The sequence below is a fragment of the Pan troglodytes genome, chromosome 13 (genome assembly GCF_028858775.2).
Source record: "Pan troglodytes isolate AG18354 chromosome 13, NHGRI_mPanTro3-v2.0_pri, whole genome shotgun sequence".
In the NCBI taxonomy this organism is placed as follows: domain Eukaryota; kingdom Metazoa; phylum Chordata; class Mammalia; order Primates; family Hominidae; genus Pan; species Pan troglodytes.
This window is the reverse complement of record NC_072411.2, coordinates 79660387-79686737: the sequence shown is the minus strand read 5'-3', so window position 1 is coordinate 79686737 and position 26351 is coordinate 79660387. Positions and strand designations below refer to the sequence as shown.

The following is a 26351-nucleotide window of genomic DNA, read 5'->3' as shown; positions in this document are numbered from 1 at the left end:
TCTTAATAAATGTCTTTTTTTCTTAATAAATGAATAGTCAGACAATTTCCTCAAAGTTTTAAAAAATATATTAATGACACCGTTGGACATTTTCAGGTTCAAACACTAATCTGGTTTTAATTTGATGGGGTTCCTCTATGCCCCTTTCCAACAACAGAGTATAGGAGTACTCACATTTTCTAAGAGCATGACTTCTCTCTGCTCCTCCCTTGTCCCACATCTGCCCTATCTATCCAGCAGCTGGGTTCCAAGAGGTAACTGTGGTCAACTAATAAGCACAAACTGAGCCAGATGATAACAGATGTGGACCACGATGGCAGAGAAACACAAAGGCCAGGATCTGGCTCCTAGCAGGTTGGCAAACTGATAAAAACAAAGGCCCAGGAATAATGGTAATAAGAGAAAATATATCCATTTCCCAAGTGGCTCATTCTGGATGTGTTTTTACAGCAGGATTTTGTAGCAGGTCAGAACATCCTAACCCCACTCTCAGCCACTGGCAGCTGTCCTAGCCTTAACCCTTCTTGACCCTGCCACTGTTCTATGGGGAAGAATGGAGGAGAGGCTGCTGCTTCCTGGGGTCACTGTGCCAGATGTTGAAGATACAAAGATAAAAGGCCTTGTTTCCACTGTCTCTCTGAGCTTGTGGGATGCTAAGCAAGACAGAGTTTTTAAAACCAGTGATAAGGGACCTCTACTACTAGCCATGGTTGAGTAACGGGCCAAAACAAAACAAAACAAAACAACAACAACAACAAAACCCCAAAACCTGAAAAATGTATGAAACAACACTTTTCAGACAATGGGCAACAGACAACATAATACAGTGGTTCCTGAGTAAGGGGAATGAATGAAGTGAGTCCTACAACTGTTCCAGCTTGTGGCCTGGAGAGAATTTCTAGGCCATGGCACAGGCAGGGGGAATCCAGGCAGAGCCCAGTGATCTTGCTGAGTTAAGGAGGCAGAGCTAGGAGTCTAGGGAGGCCAAAGAGGTTACAGTTCCCAGGGAAGAGTAAGAGAGAAGAGAGGACTGCACAGAAAAAGCCCAGAGATCTGCAGAGGGCCACTTTGAGTCTTCAGGTTAGTGATGTTCATCATATCCATGTGAGGAAACTACTGAGGCTGAAGGAAAAAGGAGCAAGTAAAGTGATCCACAGAGGTCACACAGCCTGGGGAAAATAGTCCATGCTCCTGCCAGCCAGAGTACCCAAGAAAAGCCTTGAAATACATGAGGCATTGGATACAGTTCTCAGAAGGGTATTGCATCAGTAGTGGGAGCAAATTAGCCCTCCACAAAAAAAAAAGGCTGCTTTGGACCCAGCTTGCGCAGCTGAAAAGCAAGCCTCAAAGGGATTGAATTATTTCCAAATAACCTGACTATATTCCAGAACAAAACTGAAGAAGGCTTAAAGCAAAGGAAAAAAAATCCATCACCCAACAATATAAACTTTACAATGTCTGATATTCATCAAGAATTATCAAGCATGCAAAGAAGCAAAAACATCTGACCCATAATAATTAGAAAAATCAATCAATACAAATTCAGAGATTATATAGATCATAGACTTGCTAGAAAAAGACATTAAGATAGTTATTATACTTAGATATTTCGGAGGGTAGAGGAAAGATTGAGCATGATTAAGGGGTCATGGAAGATATTAAAAAGACCCAAATCAAACTTCTAGAAAAGAAAACTCTAATTTTTGAGGTAAAAAAAATATAGTAGGCTGGGCGCGGTGGCTCACACCTATAATCCCAGCACTTTGGGAGGGCGAGGCGGGTGGATCACGAGGTCAGGAGATCGAGACCATCCTGGCTAACACGGTGAAACCCCGTCTCTACTAAAAATACAAAAAATTAGCCGGGCACGGTGGCGGGCGCCTGTAGTTCCAGCTACTCAGGAGGCTGAGGCAGGAGAATGGCGTGAACCTGGGAGGCGGAGCTTGCAGTGAGTGGAGATCGCGCCACTGCACTCCAGCCTGGGTGACAGAGCGAGACTCCATCTCAAAAAAAAAAAAAAAAAAAAAATATATATATATATATATATACACACACATATATATATACACGTGTATATATACATATATATGTATGTGTATATATATGTATATATGTGTGTGTATATATGTATGTATGTGTGTATATATATGTATAGTAGATGAGATCCATAGCAGATTAAGCCCTGCAAAAGAAAAACTCAGTGACGCAACAGAAACTATCCAAAATGATATAGAAAAGATGGAAGAGAAATGAGCAGAGCATCATTTGAGCTGTGAGACAATGCCAATGGCTAAATATGTATGATTAGAGTCCCAGAGGGAAAAGACAGATGTAAAACATAGCTGAAGACAGGATGGTGGAAATAAATGTACAGAACCAAGATTCTCAATGAAGCCAAGCAGAAGACACATGAAGGACACTACAGCAATGCACATGAGAATCAAATTGCTGAAAACCAGCACTTTTAAAACTTGGCTTAAAAGGAGCCAGAAGGGGGAAAAAAGACAAGTACAAAGAGACAAAAACACAATCCAGAACAGGATCTTTGAAGAACTGCAAAAAAATACAAATACCTTTTCAGTGCGATAGATAGAATTGGAGAGATGGAGAGTGTGCTACAGGCATGCCTAAGGAAGGAGAGTTCTGGTTCCATACCAGAAGACCAGAGAAGACTTCACAGAGAAGACAGAATGTGAGCTGAGTGGCGAAGGATTAGTTCTCTAGGGAAGGAATTTTTTACACAATGCATTAGAGTCAGAAAGACTTAGGTAAACATCCTGGCTCCATCTCTCATTATATGACCATGGACAAGGCACTTAACCTAAGTGAACCTCAATTTCCTTATCTATAAAGTGAAGATGATAAAAGTACCTACTTCGTGGGACTGCTGTGGAGATTTTATGAGATAATGGCCTTTAGGCCCTGGCCCTAGCCCAGCACAGTGAACATTCAATATATAGAAACTCCTCTTATTTCTCCTTCCTAAATGTCTTCAGAAAAAGGAGGTGAGGAAGAGTATGTATTTGGCCCAAGAAGAAGTCTTTCCTTCTCTGCTACCAGAGATGCTGTTGGGGTTCAGACTGTAGCTAGTTACTTTTATTCCTCCTTCTATTTGAGGGGAAGCTGAGTTCATTGAAGACCTGATGGAGACGAGATAATGCTTAGAGGCAGCAGAGCAGTGGTTCTTACCTGGGAAGATGCTGCTCCCCAGAGGACATCTGGCAATATCTGGAGACATTTTTGGTGGTCACAACTTTGGGGAGGGATGCTACTGGCTTCTAGAGCATTCTATAATGGAAAAGACAGCCCCCACCATAAAGAATTATCTAACCCAAAACATCAATAGTACTGAGGTAGAGAAACCCTGCAGTTTCAGTTCTTCACTTACCAAGTGAATGACCACGAGTGAGTTCTTCATCCAGGCCTTGGTTTTTCTTAATTATATATATAAAAAGAGGATAATAATAGTAACCATTTCGTAAAGTTCCTGAGAAAATTATATGACAGTGTTAAGCACTTATTACAGTCTGACTCCAACTAAGCATTCAGTAAAAGTTTGCTAATGACAGTAAGAGTCCATGAAACACACTGAAAATACCTGTAACTGGTAAAAATGATTGATATACTGTAAGAGATTTCAGTAGATTCAAGTACCATTTGGGGAGTTTCTTTCAGAGAGGGAGTAAAATCAAAACCTTCTGGACAACATGATTGTGATGCTTCAGTGATACCAAGTGTACTGTGTAGAAATTAGCATCTGGAGTATACAGAGAAGAGAGGGATCAAATTCTAGATTTGTGTATCCTTCTTAGCTCTACCCACCCTCACACTATCTTTCCAAGGCCTTAATCTAAACAGTAGCTGTGGTTTCTGTTCCCTCTCTTTTGTTAGTATGGCTATTATAAAAATCCTGCTATATAGCTTAAGTAAAATTATATTTGTTGATTCAGTAATATCTACCAAAATGCAAATACACATTCCCTTTGACCCAGCAATACCCATTCTAGAATTTGACTCTCTGATAAACTTCATACCTATGGAGAGGCTATGTACAGGGATATCCATTACAGCATTATTTGTAATGGCCAAATATAAACAATGTTTGGGTTCCATCAAAAAGGAACTGGTTAAATAAATTTTGACAGCAGTGGAATACTAGATAGCCATAAAAAATGAGGAAATCTAATTTTGTAGTGATATGAGTTTTTCCCAAGATATATTAAGAATAAAAGGCAAAGTGCAGATCCATCTGTATGGTGTACTACCATTTGTAAAAAGGGGCAAATATATTTATGTGCTTACACATTCAGAAAATTTTTCTTGATTATCTACTCAAGACACTGAAAACATCTGTTGCCTCTAGGGGAGGAAACTGAGTGTCTGGGAAATAGTAGAACGGAGATTTTATATTGCACCTTTGTACCCTTTTGTATCCGTGGAACTATGAATGTGTTCCTTATTCAAAACATAAATAAAATACGGAATAAACTGTATATGCTGGTCACAAGAGAACTCAACAGTGGAGTGTGAATGAAATCAGGAAATAAGTGGGGTCCCTCAGCCACCTAGATGACCAGATGCCCAGGCTGTGTCCCATAGTGGGGCAAGTATCCGAGGTCCTGTCTGCGATGGGCCAGGAGGGAACTGGAAGGAACATGGGGCCCCAGTGATGTCAAAAAGGTTGCCCCAAGGGAGAAGCACTGCATCCCAAATAGGGTTTTTAGGTCAGCATCAACTCTAACCTACACTTGAAACAAAACCTGAGTTATCAGTCCTACACTACTAAAGAAAATTCTGGTTTAAAGAAAGAGCACCCTAAGGATTAGAACAATTAGGTAGAAGTTACAGGGGTATAGATTTCAGTTCAACATAAAGGAACAACATTTTAAAAACAGAACAATCAAAAACTAAATGGACTCCCCTGGGAGGTTGTGCATGCACTGCCTCTGAACGGGTTTCAACGGTGGCTGTGTGGTCACGCAGTAGGGATGCCACAGAGGACAGTCAGGTGTCTTGAGGCTGATGCAGCCGCATACGTAACCTTTAGAGTTCCTCCGTGTGTATATGGAGAGTGATCAGATGGGTGCTAAGTTTCCCCCCTTCTCTTTCACTGAGGAGCAAGTCAAACTAGACTAGCATTCTCACAGAACCCATCCCGTGTCACTTGATAAGAAACTTTTAAATACTAGAAGCAATTCTCTTGCTGATGACTCACTACACATAATCATCATAAGCCCTGGAATTTAGGTTCGTGGATAAACCCTTGCTTTACTAGTATTTTAATAGTTCCATATTCTCTCAGCTAACTGCATTTCTGTAACAAATTTAGAGTGTAAGAGTAAGTCGGCCGGGCGCGGTGGCTCACGCCTGTAATCCCAGCACTTTGGGAGGCGGAGGCGGGGGGATCACGAGGTCAGGAGACGGAGACCACCCTGGCTAACACGGTGAAACCCCGTCCCTACTAAAAATACAAAAAAATTAGCCAGGCGTGGTGGCGGGCGCCTGTAGTCCAAGCTGCTCGGGAAGCTGAGCAAGAGAATCGCTTGAACCAGGGAGGCGGAGCTTGGAGTGAGCCGAGATCGCCCCACTGCACTCCAGCCTGGGCGTCAGAGCGAGACTCCTTCTCACAAAAAAAAAAAAAAAAAAAAAAAAAAGAGAGAAAAAGTAAGTTTTCAAGATAGGAGTTTTGTTACCTTTGCCTAGAACCAGCACCTGGCCACAGGAAAACAATATTCTAGTATGGCAATTCTGTGTTTCAGGAGAATATAAAACAAAGAGTAAGAGGAATTCTGAGAAATATGTATTCCTCCTCCCTCCCCAATTTCTTTATTCCATACAAAGGAAGCGAGAATGAGAACAAAGAGCAAGGATAAAGGGAAGAAAGCTGTTTGGGGCTATGCCAAATAAACTTAAATGGCTTAAGGAATAAATTGGTGGAATGATTCGAATCATGGGCAGGTGCTATGAATGTAATTTAGTAAATGCTTGGGTACCTGCCAGGGAAGAAAAAAATGTGTTGCTTTTGAGATCATTTCCCAGCAGCTTCATAAAAGAAAACTGATTACAGGAATTTAATAAGTAAAACAGAGCCAGAAATATTGTAATCAAATGAGTTTTTAATTACATATCAAGCAGAAAAAAATTCCAATTTATGCTCCTGGGATTAAAAAAAAATAAGTTCTGGAGAAATGCTTTTGTAGCAGGAAAATAACATAAACACTAATTTCCATAGGAATTATAGTAGTCAGTTTAATTAAAAGGCTTGATCAGAGTAAAGAGGAGCTGGTGCCAAGCTATACTAAATAAAACCATGGCAGTTGTGGCTCCCTCACACTATTGTCTAAATAAAAACACTGTGCATTGAGCGGAAAACAAGCACCTGTATTTTTCTCATGGAAATAAAGGGTATTTTGATCGCTGCTGGAGTTACAATGTTGCTTTGTTTTATTATCATATGAAATAACTAGTAAATTTGATTTAAAATTAGATGTTTCTGTTTAGTGTGATAAACATCACTGTTAAGAGAGAGACAGAACATACTCTGTCTTAAGGACATCGGGCTTTCAACCCCCACCCCCACTCCGTTAACTTACATCTAGTTACATTTTACTCATACTCATATAACTCCCTGGAGCAGAGGATTATTTGAGCAGATAAATTAGGTTTACTAACAGGTGGTTTGCAGTTGTGCTTGGAGTCATACACTCTGGCATTCTAACAGAAAAAGAGCTATTCTTCCTGCTGGAAGACTTACTATTGACTACTCCCTAACCACAGTCATGCTTGGAGAAGGCTTTTCACAAGGTGTGCTGAAATCATAGTGGTTTAATGATATGTTCACCTTTTGTCCCCCTTGTGATGAATGGGATGCACCTGCAAGGTGTTTACATGGGACCAGGGATATAACCCTGTCCACAGAACAAAAAATAGCTAACTGACCCAAAGCATAAAGTGGGAAATCACCTTTCCATAGGCTAATAATCTCACAACTTCTGTGTTCTTTCTTTTATTTATTTCTTTATAAGGAAAATTAAAACTACCTTATAGGCCTTAGTGCAACAAGAAAGGGAAACTTTAATTTGTCAGAATTTTGGGGAGCCTGGGAAAAAACTGGCTGGCTGGCAGTCCAGATATGTATAAAAGCAGTGAGCTAGGGCTGGGGAGAAAACTGGATTACTCTCCATGGGGTAAAAGACTGTGCCCTTTGAGATGAAAAGGAGTATGTAAGAGTAAGTCAGTGGGTAAGTCACTTCCCCTATGACAACCTCTAAAGTTCGGTGCAGTTAGTAGGCATCCAAAATGTTGAGGGTGATGGGATTTCCTGTGAAAAGGGGAAATAAAGTGAAATACTGCATTAGGAATGATGCAGAATGGAGTCAAGAGGGCCAAATAGACTCAAGAAGAAGTCAAAGAGTACAAGGAAGTAAGACTTGGAAATCACTGGGAGGAGTCTGAAAGGTCCCCCAGAGCATGCAATAGATTTGAGGTCTAATCTCAAGTCTAAAGGGTTGGGGAGGCCTCAAGTGATATAAGATTACATTCAAAGAACAATGTCAGAATTCATGAGAGTTGTATACATATGCAAGATGATGGGTGATAGAATTGATGGATAAGAGGAGAGAAGAAAGGAGAGATGGGTATGAATAAGTCAGAAGGAAGGTCCTGGTGTCAACCCTTACCCCAAATTGATGACAACAGCAATCACATTCAATGTGTCCTCAGAAGTTCATGTCTTCAGTCTCCTCATCACCATCATAGTCTCTAAAAACAGGAATGATACAATTACTAGCTGGTTGGAATTGTGCATTGACAAAGGTTGAAGCCATACAATTTCAAGATGTGTATCTTATTATTCCTTGGTTTTTCTTCTTGACTCTTTAAGAGCTTCCCTTTTATGTTACATCCTCAGCAGATTTCTCTATATCTTCATTCTATATGGCAGGCTAGTGTCCTATCCCTGACTTTTACTTGAAAAAAACAATGGTTTTCTCCATAGCTTCCAAAACAAATGGAAAGATTACAAAAGGAAGCCCTAACTTCCTATATGGATTCTTACCTTCCTCCTGTGATGGAAGGGCTAAGGATCATTCATGATCCTAACATGTGGGGGACATGTTTTATCATGTGTAAGATGCACAGTCATTGTGAGGAATAGCTGAGATGAAGTATGTAGAGCAGCCGGCAATGTGTTTAACACATAGGAGGTGTTAGGTGTTAACAGAAGCTCCCCCTCATCCACGTGGGATGCCAGCTTTTTATACTTCTTTCAGACCTTGGAGACGGAAAACAGGCCCAAGAAGTATGAATGCTTAAAAATCCATACATTCTCATTGATTCTGTCCATTTTTAAACTGAGATTATAAAATACCATATATATATTTTTGTTTGTTTGTTTGTTTTTTGTTTTTTGTTTTTGAGATAGAGTCTCACTCTGTTGCCCAGGCTGGAGTGCAGTGGTGTGATCTCAGCCCACTGCAACTTCTGCCTCCTGGGTTCAAGCGATTCTCCTGCCTCAGCCTCCCAAGTAGCTAGGATTACAGGCATGTGAGGCATGTGCCACCATGCCTAGGTTTTGTTTTTTTTGTTTGTTTTTTTTTGTGTGTTTTTTTTTTTTTTGCATTTTTAGTAGAGATGAGGTTTCACCATGTTGGCCAGGCTGGTCTCAAACTCCTGACCTCAAATGATCCACTCACCTCAGCCTCCTAAAGTGCTGGGATTACAGGCATGAGCCATATTTTAGATGTTCTGATCATTTAACCAGTTAGAAACATAATAGAAAGATTCCATTCAAGGCAAAACCCAAAAGTTAGTAGTGTCTATCTCTTGAGTTATGAGATTATAAATTATCTCCATTTCCTTCTTTTTAAACCTATTGTTTCTATATTTTCTAACACTAACATGTTACTTAAAATATATAAAATAACTGTGAAGGGAAGAAAAGGTATTATTTTTAAAACAACCCCCCAAAACCTCATGGTTTAAAAGGACAAAGACCATGTTTCTAAAAGTTAAATGTCATCAAAATCTTATTTCCCTTTTCATTGAGCTGTCCAGAAAATTAAAAGGCTCCTAGATCCTTTGTTACATATGTTTTACATGGGTGGCTTTACTTATTATTCATCTTTACAGGCATATAGGTACATAATAGAGATTTTTGCTGATCATATTTTACTGGTTGAATATGTTAGAAGCCTTTCATTATGAAAAGTAAAAAAAATAAAATAAGGAAAATGTAGATATTCATGCATTTAAAAGAAAGAAAATAATCAGTAAAGTAGAGAATAGTAGAATTTTCCTGTTGGGCAGAGTAAACTCCATGCTCCTCTGACCTGTAAAATATTTACCTATTGCTCTTTAATCTGAGCTCCTTGAATTTGTTCTAGTCCCAGTTCAGAAACAAAATCCTCGGCCCTGCCCCCATGTTACCCCCTATCTTGGAGAAGCCCTCTGATATAAAAGCTGAAGAAGGACTCATTTGCATTAAATTAAAGTAAGCCATCTTACTTTTAGGGCTCTCGTTCCACTACCAGGGGCAACCCCGGAGCGGTGAGACAAGCTTATACCATTTGGGAACAGGAGGACTCTTAAAAACACACACACACAAAATTAAGCACAAAAGAATATACTTAGAAGGGTCTGGCACAAGTGAGGATGCTGAAGCCTGACTTTCATCAGCCTGGTGGTCCATCTGCCCCTGGCCACACCCTACATTTCCTCTTCCCTCATCCCCCTTTCATCCCTCTGTCACTCTCTTCCACACTGCTTCCCTTTCTGCCATGTCTATTTCCATGCATGTTTCCATGCTTTGTATATTTAGCACAACTCCCAGATCTTTAGCTTTAAAAATGAGCACCTCCTCATTTCAGGATTTTACCTGACCTTTCCTATTCAAGTAAGTCCACCCAGAGTCATCTATGGTAAAGCAATTGTAGGATTATTTTGTAAAAATTTAAGTGCATAGTCAATTGAGATCTGGAGCCCTCTGTGGCAGGCAAAGATGCACATGTAAGTAGGCCTATGTGAGCTGGATATTTTGTTTCCTGTCTTGCTTGATGTAGTTGTAAAACAGGATTTGAGTCTACATGGCTGGTGTCCCCTAGAGTTGTACACAGCCAGGCTGGTGATGTCTTATTTTTTCATTCTCTAAGTAGGCTCTATTAATACAACATATTGGTGTTAAATGCATATTTACTTCTTGTAAATAGCTCTTGTTTACCAAAATAATCATCACTTTCATTTCCTATAGCCAGTTTCCATTCTCCTCATAAATGAAAAGTGGAAAATCATGTCAGTTACTCTGTTTCCTCTCTCCTCCACCTGTGTTTTGTTTTGTTTTAGGCACTGGTGAAGGTCAACGTGAAACTGAAGCCGATGCTAGATTCAGTAGCTACAAACAGAAGTAAGTGGGAAGAGCTGCACCAAAAACGACTGCTGGCCTCAACTGCCTCATCCTCCCCTGCCAGTGTTATGGTAGCCAAGGAAGACAGGAACTAAACCTCCAGGTCAGCTGCAGCTGCAAAATGACTACAGCCTGAAGGGCCAGTTTCAGTCCAGCCATGTCATCCTTTTGTTCTTTTAGCTCAGAAAGACCTAACATCTCAAGGATGCACTGGGAAGCATGCCTGGGCTTTCACCTTGAAGCATGGTCAGCAGCAGAGAGAGCAACGGGAAGGACAAAGAAAGAGGTGGGGCAGGGAGCACACCCCAGGACCCTCACTTTTCCCTAATGAACACGCATGGGCTGAAATGAAGGCTCTGGGTAGGGGACTGTTTTGGATCCAAGGACCTGTGGACAGTCGGCCTACTTACTCTGAGCTGAGGGAACACTGAACAGTAAAAGCATCATTAGCGCTGCTTCATTTTGTATAGGGCTTTTCTGTTTGTTACAAGCCAAACACTGCCTGTCTTTGCTTCCTGTCCCTGAATGCCTTTTTGTGCCAGACTGTCCCAAGAATCCTAATTTGTATTCCATAGAGGTATTTTATTTTTAATCCTAGAGCTTCTTATTGATGGATCCTTTAGAATTGCCTACCTAAAAGGTAAACTATACTATCCTTATAAATACTGATCAATCCCAGTTCTCCCCCTAAAAATGAATACATAGTAGGACTATAGCAAATGTGTTTGATGGGTAATTCTAGACTGGGACTATGGTACCCTTTTCCAGAGTTTTAAAATTCAACCTTCATTACAGACAAAGTTTTCTCCCAGAAGGAATGGATTGATAGATTTTGATTAAAGTAAGGGTGGAAGGAAATCTGTAGCTGGATTTACCACAAGTGAAATCTAGAAACTATAGTTCACAGGACAGAGCAGAGCCATGGAGACTAAGCATTGACTACCTTGAGTTCTCCTAGTGAGGAGTTCTGGTATAAAATTTAAGATTACTACCAGTAACCAACTTAAAGCAAACTATAGGGGTCCCTAATTTTGGATTTTTCCCTAAGTGTAAGAAACAATGCTTCAAATGTTAAGAAATAACAGTCTGGGCAAAGAACGCATATTCTATAGGAAGCCAGGTTTACAATAGGTAAGAATAAACTGTATTAAGTAGATGTAATGACTAGAAAGCTGCTTTGCTCCCTATATTGAGAAATTGTGGACATGTTATGTCTTATCCAAAGAACATTGGGCTAGAAGATAGATTTCTATCCCTAGCTTTGGCATTATTGACTGGATTGACTTGAACAAGTCACTTAACTTCTCCAAGCTTGTTTCCTTATTTGTCAAATTAGATTACACTAGGAAACGATTCTTGAACATGTTTTAACCTTACAACTCTTTGTTCAAATAAATCTTTCAATGAATCCCCAACATATAAAACGTCAAAAAGCTGAATTCCTATGTGAATTATAAGCAGGGTTTGGACATCCAGAGCACCTACAAACCTGCATCTCTTTGATTACATACATGGGGGTCCACAGGGACTCTGAAGAGTTTGAAAATCCCTGGCCTAGATTAAACCTGAGAGCCATTCTAGCTCTTAAAAAAATCTAAAATTTACGAACCATTTTTCTTGTTATTGTTTTTGTTTCTTTGTTTGTTTGTTTTTTGAGACGGAGTTTTCACTCTTGTTGCCCAGGCTGGAGTGCAATGGCGTGATCTCGGCTCACTGCAACCTCTGCTTCCTGGGTTCAAGCAATTCTCCAGCCTCAACCTCCTGAGAAGCTGGGATTACAGGTGCCCGCCACCACGCCTGGCTAATCTTTGTACTTTTAGTAGAGACAGGGTTTCACCATGTTTGCCAGGCTGGTCTCAAACTCCTGACCTCAGGTGAGCCACCCATCTCTGCCTCCGAAAGTGCTGGGATTACAGGCGTGAGCCACCGTACCCGGCCCTTGTTATTGTTATTAATCATTATCAATCATTAACTTTACAGATATTAAAGAAATAGGGGCCATGTTCTACATGCGACATTGTTTTCCTGGCACACAGTAGACAATTCAGGAAATGTTTGAAGAAGGAATGGGTAAAATTAAGATACCAAAATGGAAGTGAGGGGAGAGCAGGTAATTGTAGAGAAAAAGACTCTTTATGGCAAGAAACAAAGTAAAAGAAATGTATAGACCGGGCGCGGTGGCTCACGCCTGTAATCCCAGCAATTTGGAAGGCCGACGCGGCCGGATCACGAGGTCAGGAGATCGAGACCGTCCTGGCTAACACGGTGAAACCCTGTCTCTACTAAAAAATACAAAAAAAAATTAGCCGGGCGCGGTGGCAGGCGTCTGTAGTCCCAGCTACTGGGGAGGCTAAGGCAAGAGAATGGCGGGAACCCGCGAGGCGGAGCTTGCAGTGAGCCGAGATCACGCCACTGCCTTCCAGCCTGGGCGACCAGCGAGACTCCGTCTCAAAAAAAAAAAAAAAGTATAAACCAGACTAAGAGGGGAACAAAAGCAAGAAGAAAAAGAAACGTAAGAACACCAATAAAGGAAAGACAGGGACCGAGACAGGTGGTTAAGGGAAATGAAAAAAAAAAAAAGTGAAAGTCAATCCAAACAAAGAAAAATGGCACTTCCAACCAAAAAAAAATGAAGGTGTAGAACCCTGTCATCAATTGCTCAGAAAAGAGAGACACTTGAGCAGGGAGGGGTTTGAGAAAGGGGAGAAGGAAGGAGTGAGAGCCCTAAAAAATAATGTTCCTAGCTACCCTTTACAGCTGTCTCTGCAGGGAAGACTGGAGAAAGTAGAGGGGGAAATGAATGCAGGAAAAAACTGCCTCTGCAGAGCAGGTAAGAGGAGGTTGTTCAGATTTATGGATTTTATTAAGCCAGTTTTCTGTATCACTCTGCTATAAAGGAAAATAACTTCTGCAGGGCTGTCTCTCCTCCTTCAGGTGGGGAACAAAGGGTGGGTGGAGTCAGGGACAGAGTCTGGTCTGCGAGATCGTGATGTGTCTGCAGCTCCGAAGCACTGCAGGTGTTTCTGGGTAATGTGCCACATCATGTTTATATCACAAACAGGAATTGAAAATCAGTCTGTGTGAGGCAGAGATGAGCCCACATCTGTTATCCTCCCCAACAATAAATAAATAAATAGCCCAGACAAATGGATGCCAGTCCGTCTACAGCAACATTTTAAAGCATGTGCTTTATGACAAAACTGGACCCAGGGTCTGACAGAGACTGCAGGCTGCCGTGAGCACTGTAGCTATCCTGAACGTTGATGCTACATATTGCTAAGGGGAACATAATTTATAGCACAAACCCTACAGCTTCCACTAAGGTTGAGTTTTCCTCTCATTTTCTTGCCGTTTTATTGGCTTCATGCATGGTTGCCAATAGCAACATCCACTGGTAGCAAGGGGAGTTCAACACCATTGCAATCTGCCATACAGTGGAGCCCTGACAATGTCAACCATCAATCTAGTAGCTGTTTGTAATTGCCTCCATCTATTTCTCCTGTCTTGAGGTATCTTTCCTATTGTGGGTCAAGATTTAGAAACTGCTGACTAATGCCATGGGTCTGTGTCTCCATGACTATGAAGCAGTGGAAAGGAAGGTAGCAGCTTCCTGGTGCTAACAACCCCAGAGGTTAGAGGTTGAACTCCTGCGGGTTTCAGGCGTTTTTAATCCCTTTTCTAAATAATTTATAACTTTGCAAGAATGTGAGGCATATGCAGTTATCCATATAATCTGCTTTTCCAAAAAAAGAAAGGAAGTTTCCCAGTCCTTATTATTAATGTTTATTTCCTATTGGAGAAAGACATTTGAAATATGAGCCTTCTTGTAAAAACTCAAACTGACCAGATTATGTTTGCTTCCTCAGGTCTCTTGGCATTAATTGTTGAAATAACTTCATCCTACTTTTTCGATGAGATGTATGTTTTTCAGACATATTTATTCTTACTAGTCACTATGTAGCTAATATGTGCACACTCTACAATGTAGTGGCAATCCTGGTGGGTAGGGACAGCTTCGCATACTGCAAAGGGTGCCATTCAGTGCATAGCAGACTGGAACTCCCTCCTAGCTTGGCCACCAGCTGAACCTGTAATCTTAGGACTCTCCAAGTCTTAGAATCTCCATCTATTACATAAAATCACTGACTTTTATTCAGTCCCCACACCAAAGGACCAAGATGTGTTTAGCTTTAAAGAAATTTTCCAGATAATTTTCTTTTTTATTCTTCTCAAATAAAATAGCAACAAACCTAAAGCAGTCATCTTCTTAATAAAGACATAATAAAAAGTTACATATACGGGGTAGATGTAAACACAATCATACTACAGATGTATCTTGAGCCTGTCTCTAATTATGATGAAAGATGCAGTCATCAATACAATTTTAAAAAAGATATGTCCTTCTTTTTTTGAGACAGGGTCTTGCTCTGTCACCCAGGCTGGAGGGCAGTGGCACAATCACAGCCACTGCGGCCTTGACCTCTCCAACTTAAGTGATCTTTCCTGCCTCAGCCTCATGAGTAGCTGGTACCACAGGTGTGCACCACCACACCCAGCTAAATTTTGTATTGTTTGTAAAGACGAGACCTCACTATGCTGACCACGCTGGTCTCGAACTCCTGGGCTCAAGCAATCCTCCTGCCTTGGCCTCCCAAAGTGTTAGGGTTAGAGATATGAGCCACCACACCCAGCTTATATGTCCTTTTATTTCATAAAAAACAATTTTAGATTATCTGATATCATACATATCCCATAAATGGTAGTCATTTAGAAGTGAATTTATAAAGTTAAGTCAAGAGAAGTTAAAACTGCACATGCATTTTGTTTCTAAAATCTGAGATGTCTATGCATTTCCAGGTATTGTATATTTGCAAATACATTGGGTTAGAAATCATCTTTAATATTTTGTGTTAGTGTAATAACAATATTATCTAATATTAATGCTACCAGAATCCAGTTGCTTTTTCTGTGTATCAAAATTTATCATAACTTTTTCCACTTACACTAGGTGATTAAACAGAATCTGCCCAATTTATTCTGCAGTAAAATTATTTTAAAATCTATTTTTCCTGCTGACTCTTAGAAATTGCAGAAAGACAAAAACCAGTTTCATCTCCAGTAATAGTGTGAAACAATTTCCTTCCAGTGGGACAGAAACCTAGACATACTAGGGAAAGATTTAAATATAAAGAAAAATGCCTTGGCTGAAAAAAAAAAAAAAAACACCAAAACACAAAAAGGATTCATTAAAGCAACAGAACAAAACCTAATTTGGGACCCTAAAAACTCTGGCAATGCCACTGTAATGAAGTTTCATTATCTGCTTCAGAGTAACAGTCTCTGAAATTGTTATTCTGCTACATGCTGTAAAGAACTCCCAAAACTCAAATGTATCAGGAAATGTAAAGGTTAAGTCTGACTACAAGAAGGCCAAAATTGCACCAGCTTCCTAAGTGAAGAATAATAGAATAAAACATATAGAGGGCAGAAATAAAATGAGGTGTATCTGGAGAATTTCATGATGAGCATTTAGATTTAGCAATGCCCAATGTCATGCTGACACTGTTTGTCATGACCTTGTCTTCAGCTAGTAATTCGGGGTTGTACTTTTTTAAATTTAATTTTGAATGTTCTTGCATGTTTGGTACCTCTCTCCGCACTGCTAAAGATAAATTGTTTATCTGTATAACATAACTACACCAATGTCATTTATTGTATACGCTAGTACACAAATTTGTTTTTTTATTAAGTAAATGAAGTATTTGCTGTGAAAAATGTATTATTTGTGCCATTTATATCTGTGTTCATTTTCTGTGTGTATATGCGTGTGTATTCGAATCTCAATTTTTCTTTTACTCTAGTTTAGATTAAGACATATTTAGATGAAATTTTAAAAATAACATTGGAAATAGGAGGCTAAGTTTTGTTGAGTCTCATTCCCTTGGGGGGAAATTGCTTTTGCCATTTTATTTTCATGTACAATAACCTAAAAAGGATCTCCTACTGACTTCCTTCCTAATTATTATTGTTTTACACGAAAGAAAGGAAATATGTTTTCAATTGAGTTGTTTGAAATCATTCACTTTGTGTAGATTTCCCAGACTGATGTTTCATTGTAAGAATATTACATTATAGACCGCTTGGCCATTTCACAAGCAACTAATCCATAGTTTTGGAAGCCCGCTTTAAGAGACCGGAATATCTTTGTTTTTAATAAAATACTTAGAGTTTAACTAAAGCTCTGGAATAATCTTTATTTCTTTTGAGAAGGGTGATTTCAGGGCTGAAAGAAGGAAGCAAGCATCCAAATACCTACGGTTTAAATGTTGACTGTTAATTTAGTCCATTAACCTTGTGTTGATCTGTGATGTTTTCATGTGTGAGAGGGACACTAGGACACCCCTGTCCATATAGCTTTTTAAAGATGACAAAAGGTTCTTCAAATTATCGAAGTTTTTCTGGAGGTAGGAGAGTCTGCGGCCAAATGCTGGGTTCCTGTGTCCGTTACAGATTGCTCAAATTTGCATGGGCAATTACACAGGGGGATCGCATCAATGCAGGGCCGCTAGCCACACTGTCACCATACAATTACACAACGGCTTCGGTGCTTAAACTTTAAAATTCTTACACCATTGTGCCTGTTCTATTAGAACAAACTGCAGCAAATGATCCAAAGCCAATTCAAATGACTGGAGAGGAGGTGCCCAGGGAGAGAGAGAGAAGAGGTGCAGTGTGGCCCACTACTGGCCAGCATAAGCAATCACCATTGCTGGCTGCTGCAATCACTGGCTTCTTTGTGCTTTGCAGTCTGCAGTTTTAAAGTGGGGCCCACAGTAAGGCTCACCTAATTCACAGAAGGGCTGTGAGGATTACTGAGGGAAGTTAGGCAAGGCAGGCCTGATACTCAAAGTACTGCATAAACACAGGGGCTTGGAGTAGCTCTTTGTTTGAATGGTTGATTTTTTTTTTAATGCTGCTGTATCCACAGTTTTGCCTTCTCTATTAATCCCTTTTATAAACCAAAATGCTATTGTGTTCTCCCTGAGAAGTTAATTTAGACAATAATACTGTAAACCCCAAAATACAAGCTACTTGATCAAAAGCAAGGGATATTCAAGAAGGAAATCTAATTAAAATATTAATAAAGCTGGAACTACCTGCAAAAGCAGAGTTCATAATGAGGTTAAATGTCACACCATCTGAGCACAAATGTTCTCAAGTGTTGATTTTAGCATACACTCTTTCCCAAAGTCTTAAAAGGTGGAACAGATGCTCCAAAAAGTCAGTCAACTATATTTCCAATTTGGCACTAATTTATAGTTTTCTTCTCTGTTCACGGTAGAAGACTGGAGTGGGAGAAAGGGGATGCTAGATAACTGAACTCCGCAAACTGTCCATCCTGAAGAAAATGGTCTGAAATCCAAGGGAAAAAGAAATAACAACTGGAAAATGGATTTGCAGAAGGTCCTCCCTTATAAAGGAAGATGTTTCACCACAGCTGTGGTTGAAATACTCACAAATTAACAATGTTTACCAACAGAAAGGGGCCACAGATACAGTATAAATAAGACATACCTGCCAACTAGTTTTAAAAGAGAATGCCAAATAGATTGTACATACAAATAGAATATGGGACTTGATCATGGCATATTTTGGCAGGCAGAACATAAGTATGCTAAGAACCAAGCATCATGCTTTTTGTTCCTATCTATTTTGCCTAAATGAAACTCTTCTACGTGATAAACATGTCTCCCTTTGTGTAGCAAAATCCACCCTGAGTCCAACTCAAATTTCATCAAACTACAATTCCTTTCTACAAGTCACCAAATCACTTTATTGCAACCACCAAATGCTTTCCTATTAATTGAAATGGTATGATACACTTACTTTTTGATATATCCTCCAGGTTTTCAAGATCCTATTGCAAACAAAATGATGCTTTATGACACTTTATAATATTCCACCCTATTTCATTCTTTCCATAATTTCTATCATTAAACGGCCTTCTCTCACCACCACCCCCAACGAAACTAATCTATTCCCCAACTGCCTATCAGAGACCAGATAAAAGTCAGTCTATCACAGCAGCAGTGATGGTCATGCCAATTTCACAGTGTGATTTGTACACTCATTTCATTTTGAAAATGACCCTGCCTTCCATCTGTCTAAGCAGAATGTCCTGCTCTTTTCAAGCCAGGCCTCTGGAGCAGCATCACATGAAATAAGGAGGAAGAGACACAGAACGGCCTCCCTCCTGCCCACTTCAGCCACCACGCTCACAGGTACCCACACAAAGAGAAGAACCCCAACTGAATCCTGGTAGGGATCCCAGAAATTTGGAGGAGAATATAGTCCTTTTATTTTCATACATTTTCAAGAAGCCATTTGAAGATGATGTAAATACAACCCTGCAAAACAGAGAGAAAGACTAATGAAGGGCAATTTCCCATTCCCATGTTGTCATCTCACCTTAATTTAATAGCAAATTACCTAAGGTAACAGTACATACATAAGAATTTTAAAATACTGAGCCTTGCGAGGCACAGTGGCTCATACCTGTAATCCCAGCACTTTGGAAGGCCAAAGTGAGAGGGTTGCTTGAGGCCAGGAGTTCGAGATGAGCCTGGGCAACATGGTGAGACCCTATCTCCATTAAAACATTTTTAAAAAAAGATTAGCCAGGCATGGTTGTGCACCTGTAGTCCCAGCTACTCAGGAGGCTGAAGCATGAGGATCACTTGAGCCCAGGAGTTCAAGGCCACAGTGAACTATGATCATGCCATTGCATGTCAGCCTGAGCAACAGAACAAAGCCCTGTCTCTAAAAAATAAATAAATAAAATACTGAGCCTAAATTCCCAAGGGAGAACCATCAGGCAGCCTGCTGTAAAGAAGTCGGTGCACCCCTTTCCCCAATTTATTACTGAGCAGTATCCTCTACCCATGTACCTCCTTGGGCTTAAGACTCTAAAAGGGTGCACCAAGAGATCAGATTGAAAGAAGCCTCAGAATAGAGTTATAGTAATATTCCACAGTTGCTTTCTGTGGGGTCTTAGGTGAGCCAAAGTCCCATTCAATCCTGAAATGGGTGCAGTTTCCCTTTCTTGGAATTGATGCACTGGAAAGCTCCTTGTCTAGTTCCAGCCAAAAAGACACAACTCTGCCAATTCCTGGCAAGGGAGAAGACTGAGTAAGTACATAAAGTCAGCCATATGATGATATGAGCAATCACACACCTACTAAAAATCTCCTTCCAGTGATACTGGGTAAATACGAGCTACACAACTCCAGTAGTCACATCTGCTCACAGCTGGAATCAAGGCCTAGAAGTTCAAAGTTTACTAACTACACAAAGTTAGTTCATTGTTTTAATGGAGAAACAAAGACAATAATATTCCTTATACACACTTAGCACCAAACAATGGGCCCTTACAAACTCACGTACATGAGATACATGGATTGGGTTATTCATCAGTCACTATTTCCTATTGAAATTGGTTATTGGATATCATGGTTCAGCCCCTACCTACCTAGATGTGGCTTTAAACAAACTATTAATTTAATAGTTTGATTTAATTAATAATGTAATACTTAAATCTTTAAACCTTTCTAGCCCACAGACTTCTTAAACTGCAATATGCAGAATGCAGGCTGCTTATTCAAATTAGAAATACTATATGTAAACAGTCTCTAATAGAGGTGCTATATGATATGGTTGACATCGTATCAACCGCATGATAGCTGTGAAGTTTATATATAGAAAAGATTTATGGGCAGTAACACTATTATGGATGCATACAAAGGATTTGCAGTAATTATGTAGCAAACAACACACTTTTACTTGGATTAGGTTTATATTAGGTGCTAGAGAGACCAATGGATATCATGGGAGATGACAAAAGATACTGATTTCTTATTGGCAGAGACAGTTGGAGGACCACAGCAATGGATACAACCAAGTGTAAACGCCAACATATACTCAGTAATCTTTTTTTGTCATGGAAAAGGAGAGATACTGCGATCAAAAACAGATCATCTCCCAGTACCAATTAAGATTCACAGCACTTTTTCCTTATTAACCTCTGGAAACCACCAAAATAAGAAGGATTTCTGTTTGCTGCTGTATTCTGTTCTTACAAACTGTGCCCTCGGGGTAGCATAAGAACCTGCTCTAATTCCAAGGGAATTCAAGGAGTTAACTCCCTTTTGCCATCCCGCTCCTTTTATTAAAAGGTCCTTTTATTGTACTGACGATCTCTACTTTATTAAAAGTAAGCCAAACGCCAGCATTAGTATAGACCACACCAATGTACAAGGCTCAAAATCGCCAGAACATGGTGCCGGAAATCTTCCTCCGATGCGCTAGAGACCGAGGTGGCACAACAGACACAGAGAGCGCCCCTCATCTTTAGGGCGCAGGGAAGGCGAGTGACCGTGCGTCCACATGGGCCGCGAGTCGGGTCGGTGCAACAGGGACTACGCCTCCCAGCATGCAGTGCGGCCACGCCTGCGCAGCGGCGCCACAGGAACGATGCATGCCGGGACCGGGAAGACTCAGTCTCTGAACGGCCCGGAGTAGTCGTCTTTCCCCTTCTGACTGCCGCCACGCTGCAGTCCAGAATATTTGAAGATCAAACCGAACTTGAGAGACTAACGAGAACGGTCCCTTTTTATTCCTAACAGATTCCTTCCGTGGCAAAGTAACCCGTCGTCTTCCGTTTCCGGTTGCCCGGTTGCCCTGTTGCCGTGGTAACCGCACGCATAACAGCCGTGGTGGTTATGGCTGGTCAGAGCGGCGCGCAGATCCCCGACGGGGAGTTTACCGCGCTAGTGTACCGGCTCATCCGCGATGCCCGCTACGCCGAGGCGGTGCAGCTGCTGGGCCGAGAGCTGCAGCGGAGCCCTAGGAGCCGTGCCGGCCTGTCGCTGCTAGGCCACTGCTACTACCGCCTGCAGGAGTTCGCGCTGGCGGCCGAGTGCTATGAGCAGCTGGGCCAGCTGCACCCGGAACTGGAGCAGTACCGCCTGTACCAGGCCCAGGCCCTGTACAAGGCCTGCCTTTATCCGGAGGCCACTCGGGTCGCCTTCCTTCTCCTGGATAACCCCGCCTACCACAGCCGGGTCCTCCGCCTGCAAGCTGCCATCAAGTATAGCGAGGGCGATCTGCCAGGGTCCAGGAGCCTGGTGGAGCAGCTGCTGAGTGGGGAAGGGGGAGAAGAAAGTGGAGGCGACAATGAGACCGATGGCCAGGTCAACCTGGGTTGTTTGCTCTACAAGGAGGGACAGTATGAAGCTGCATGCTCCAAGTTTTCTGCCGCACTGCAGGCCTCGGGCTACCAGCCTGACCTTTCCTACAACCTGGCTTTGGCCTATTACAGCAGCCGACAGTATGCTTCAGCACTGAAGCATATCGCTGAGATTATTGAGCGTGGCATCCGCCAGCATCCTGAGCTAGGTGTGGGCATGACCACCGAGGGCTTTGATGTTCGCAGTGTTGGCAACACCTTAGTTCTCCATCAGACTGCTCTGGTGGAAGCCTTCAACCTTAAGGCAGCCATAGAATACCAACTGAGAAACTATGAGGTAGCTCAAGAAACCCTCACCGACATGCCACCCAGGGCAGAGGAAGAATTGGACCCTGTGACCCTACACAACCAGGCACTAATGAACATGGATGCCAGGCCTACAGAAGGGTTTGAAAAGCTACAGTTTTTGCTCCAACAGAATCCCTTTCCTCCAGAGACTTTTGGCAACCTGTTGCTGCTCTACTGTAAATATGAGTATTTTGACCTGGCAGCAGATGTCCTGGCAGAAAATGCCCATTTGACGTATAAGTTCCTCACACCCTATCTCTATGACTTCTTAGATGCCCTGATCACTTGCCAGACAGCTCCTGAAGAGGCTTTCGTTAAGCTTGATGGGCTAGCAGGGATGCTGACTGAGCAGCTTCGGAGACTCACCAAGCAAGTACAGGAAGCAAGACACAACAGAGATGATGAAGCTATCAAAAAGGCAGTGAATGAATATGATGAAACCATGGAGAAATACATTCCTGTGTTGATGGCTCAGGCAAAAATCTACTGGAATCTTGAAAATTATCCAATGGTGGAAAAGATCTTCCGCAAATCTGTGGAATTCTGTAACGACCATGATGTGTGGAAGTTGAATGTGGCTCATGTTCTGTTCATGCAGGAAAACAAATACAAAGAAGCCATTGGTTTCTATGAACCCATAGTCAAGAAGCATTATGATAACATCCTGAATGTCAGTGCTATTGTACTGGCTAATCTCTGTGTTTCCTATATTATGACAAGTCAAAATGAAGAAGCAGAGGAGTTGATGAGGAAGATTGAAAAGGAGGAAGAGCAGCTCTCTTATGATGACCCAAATAGGAAAATGTACCATCTCTGCATTGTGAATTTGGTGATAGGAACTCTTTATTGTGCCAAAGGAAACTATGAGTTTGGTATTTCTCGAGTTATCAAAAGCTTGGAGCCTTATAATAAAAAGCTGGGAACAGATACCTGGTATTATGCCAAAAGATGCTTCCTGTCCTTGTTAGAAAACATGTCAAAACACATGATAGTCATTCATGACAGTGTTATTCAAGAATGTGTCCAGTTTTTAGGACACTGTGAACTTTATGGCACAAACATACCTGCTGTTATTGAACAACCCCTGGAAGAAGAAAGAATGCATGTTGGGAAGAATACAGTCACAGATGAGTCCAGACAATTGAAAGCTTTGATTTATGAGATTATAGGATGGAATAAGTAGTTATGGCTGATAGTGGCTTTTTTCAAAATGGCTTTCTTAAATATCACACTTTTTTTATCTGTATTTAGCCTTGGCATCTTTATATTTGTCTTATTTTGAATCTTATCCACTTTATAAGAACAAGTTTATGTTTGAGCAACTTTTTCATTTAATCCAGAAGAGTAGGGACTATGCAGTGTAAGCTGCATCACTTCTGCTTTCTTCCTACTAGTGACAATCATCTGGTCTTGCCCTCAAGCAACAATTGCTAGAGTAACATCTTTGTATAAGCAAGTAACCCCAGATAGAGTTGACGTTTCAGCTTTGGGCTGTCAAAAGGGTATGTCATGGACCAAAGCACTGTTAGTACGGGTATGTTTGCATTTGGTCACTGATATGTAAATGACTGCTAGCCCACGGCTGGACCACTTCTCAATCAGCAAATAAAGCCATGTCTATTTTGCTATCTCAGCATAGACTATGCTGTCTGATAAATCTAATTCTTAACTCTATTTCTCCAGTTTTTTAGTCCTTTAACTTTCTGGATTGCAACGAAGTCTAGTTTAGACCTCTAAGCCCTTTTAGAAGTACAAGTATAATGGGAATTTCTTTTCTTGGTTCTTTTCAGGTTATGAGGTTTGGTCAGTGACATAATTTTTTTTCATAATTTGGTTGATTGGTTGCTTCTTAAGTTTTATAATAAACGTTTTTCTTCATGTTCTATTTTTGATTTTACAGAAATGATTTTGCCTCCTTGTGGATACTGACATATATTAAGTGTGGAAGCTTATTAATATTTTTGGTTTTTTAAAAACTGAAATTTTTAATTTTTACTTTTAATTTTTTAGGAAAAAATAAGCACTGAACTGAGAATGAGAAGACTAAAAGTATGAGTTCCATACCTACTAATTTTAGGCTTTCAGAAATTCCTTTATTCTTTGGGGTTTCACAATCATTTGAACTATCAGAAGCCTTTACAATTTCAGCTGTAACATCCGATTCTGTATAAGCCACATAGAAAAAAGTTGCTTTTCTTTTTTTATGACCTGGATATATAAGCAAATCAGCCAGGAAATATATAATTGTATTTTATATTAATGTTTTCTAGGATTTTGGCTTACAGTAAATGTTAACCCCTATGGTAAGTGATTGTTATTGTTGGATGTTATACTGATTATTAATAAGAAATTTGGATTTTTGCCTTTTTACCTGGAATTTTTGCTTACAGCAGTAGCTATGAATATATATAGGGTGGTCCCCAGTCTCTGTTATGGTTGTGCATAAATTAATAATTTTATAAGTATTTAGAAATGGTATAATTCTCTTAACTTCCTCTTTCAGTTTTTGTGCTAATGTTTGTTTTTGTTCGGGAAGAGGAGATTTGCTTTTAATTCTTCCAAAAAATGATGAACCACCCTTCCATTCAGTAGTTTGACAAGCTGTTATAATGTGTATTTTTTCCTCAATTATTCTTGAAATATTTAGAGCCTCTCCTGCTTCTAACATGAAGGCGTTTAGATGCCAGTCTGCCAGAAATCTGGAAACAGAGGAACCGGTGAAGTGAAGATATAATGGAGATTTAGCTAATGATGTACTTCACAATCCACCTTGGATCTCCTGCATGTCCAAATCTCAGTAGTTAATCAAGTGTCTGCTGCCATTAACAGAACAGAAGTAATGGATAACAGAATGGAAATAAGAGATGCCAGAACTACTTCCATAACTAACTCACCAAATCAAATCATCAGTCCTCATATTCTTGTTTTATTTAATACAAGGAGAAGAGGCCATGCACTTTCCAAAAGGTCAAAGCCACATAGAATAGGAAGGCAATCTCTAGTTTAAAGCTTTCTCTTGGAGTGTTTTCTCCCCCTGTCTTCAAAGGGTCTACTTGAGAGATAGTGGTGTTTACTGCTGCAGAATGTATCACAAGATAAGAAATGAAAAATCAATCTTTCTTACCACCCTGTTCTCCTTCCCTTTTTTATCTTTTCCCTTTTGTCAATTATAGAATTATAGGGACACTTTTCTCTGATAGCTGGAAGTTGAACCTCAACCAGGTATAAAAGATGCATAACAACCTTTCAGCAGTAAGTGTCAAGTGAGTGAGCACTATGATTATCAAGGTGACTTTGGAAACCTTTTAAAAATGCATTTTTGCAAAACAAGATAACATATATTGATAAAAAGTGACTCTCAGGTTGGTAATGCCAGAAAAAATTTTAAGAGGACTCACCAAAAGTACTAGATCTATATAATTTGTAGAATAGAGTGAAGTTTTTTTATATATTTGTGGTAGCCTCCATCTTTTAAACTTTTTGAACTCAGTAGAAAAACAGACTGAAATTTTAAAGACATGCAGTATTTGTATCATTTTAAATTCTGTAACACTGGGAATTAAATATACTCAACTTTAGAGGACACTTGCCTTACTGTAATCTATAATCATTTTATATTGAAAAATAGGGCCAGACATTAGCCAAACGGTAATTAATTTATTAGCCATAGGTATAGTGTTTAATATTCTCTTGGGGAGTGAGTCTTTACTAAGTGATTACTCTATACTTGATACCACTATTAATTGAGGTTCTTTTGGTTGTTTAATTAAATCAGCTCCTTTGGATTTGGGCCAAGATTGATCCACCACATACTGAAATCCTTTCTACAACATCATAATGTGTATTTACTAGAAAAGGAATTGCTTCATAAGGAAAAATTATTAGAATATAGAGACTTATAAGTACATTTCTAGTGTGAAAAATAAGCATTTGTTAGTTTAAGTGAGACTTGCCAATAACTTGATTGCAAATATTAATATCATGTGAACATATAAAATGGGCCCAAATCCTTGTTCAAAAGTGAAATTTGCACGTTTGTGAAATAAAACACATCAATATCAATGACTGAATACCTTAATTCAAAACAGCAAATGGCTAAAATTATACTATGCAAGCAGGACCCTAGTAAGTTATGTGGGAAAGCATTTATTGCTGCTAATATTTTATTTTCAATTATTTCATTAGGAGAGTCAAATGCTTAAGATAGAGGACACATGACTAAAAGTTTCACCAGCACTCATGGCATCTGCTATAAAACATGTGTCCACAGAGTACCCACAAACTCTCAAGATCTTAAGTCTCAACAGTAAATTACTGGTTAGTTTTTCTAATCAGAGTCTCAACGTCTTAGTCCCAATT

General features: G+C 40.2%; 2 protein-coding genes across 2 annotated transcripts in view; both read left to right on the top strand.

Moving 5' to 3' along the window:
* Positions 1-16174, top strand: part of PDE11A (phosphodiesterase 11A) — a 429725-nt gene extending 413551 nt beyond the window's left edge. Inside the window, exon 20 of the mRNA XM_009443807.4 lies at positions 10339-16174. Coding sequence (XP_009442082.1) covers positions 10339-10494 — 156 coding nt within the window. The 3' untranslated portion in view covers positions 10495-16174. The remainder of the gene's footprint in view (positions 1-10338) is intronic.
* A 3587-nt stretch (positions 16175-19761) lies between these two features.
* IFT70A (intraflagellar transport 70A) lies at positions 19762-26054 on the top strand. The gene has a single exon (XM_001154614.8). The coding sequence runs from the start codon at positions 21178-21180 to the stop codon at positions 23173-23175; it is 1998 nt and encodes a 665-aa protein (XP_001154614.2). The 5' UTR covers positions 19762-21177; the 3' UTR covers positions 23176-26054.
* Positions 26055-26351: the final 297 nt, after the last annotated feature.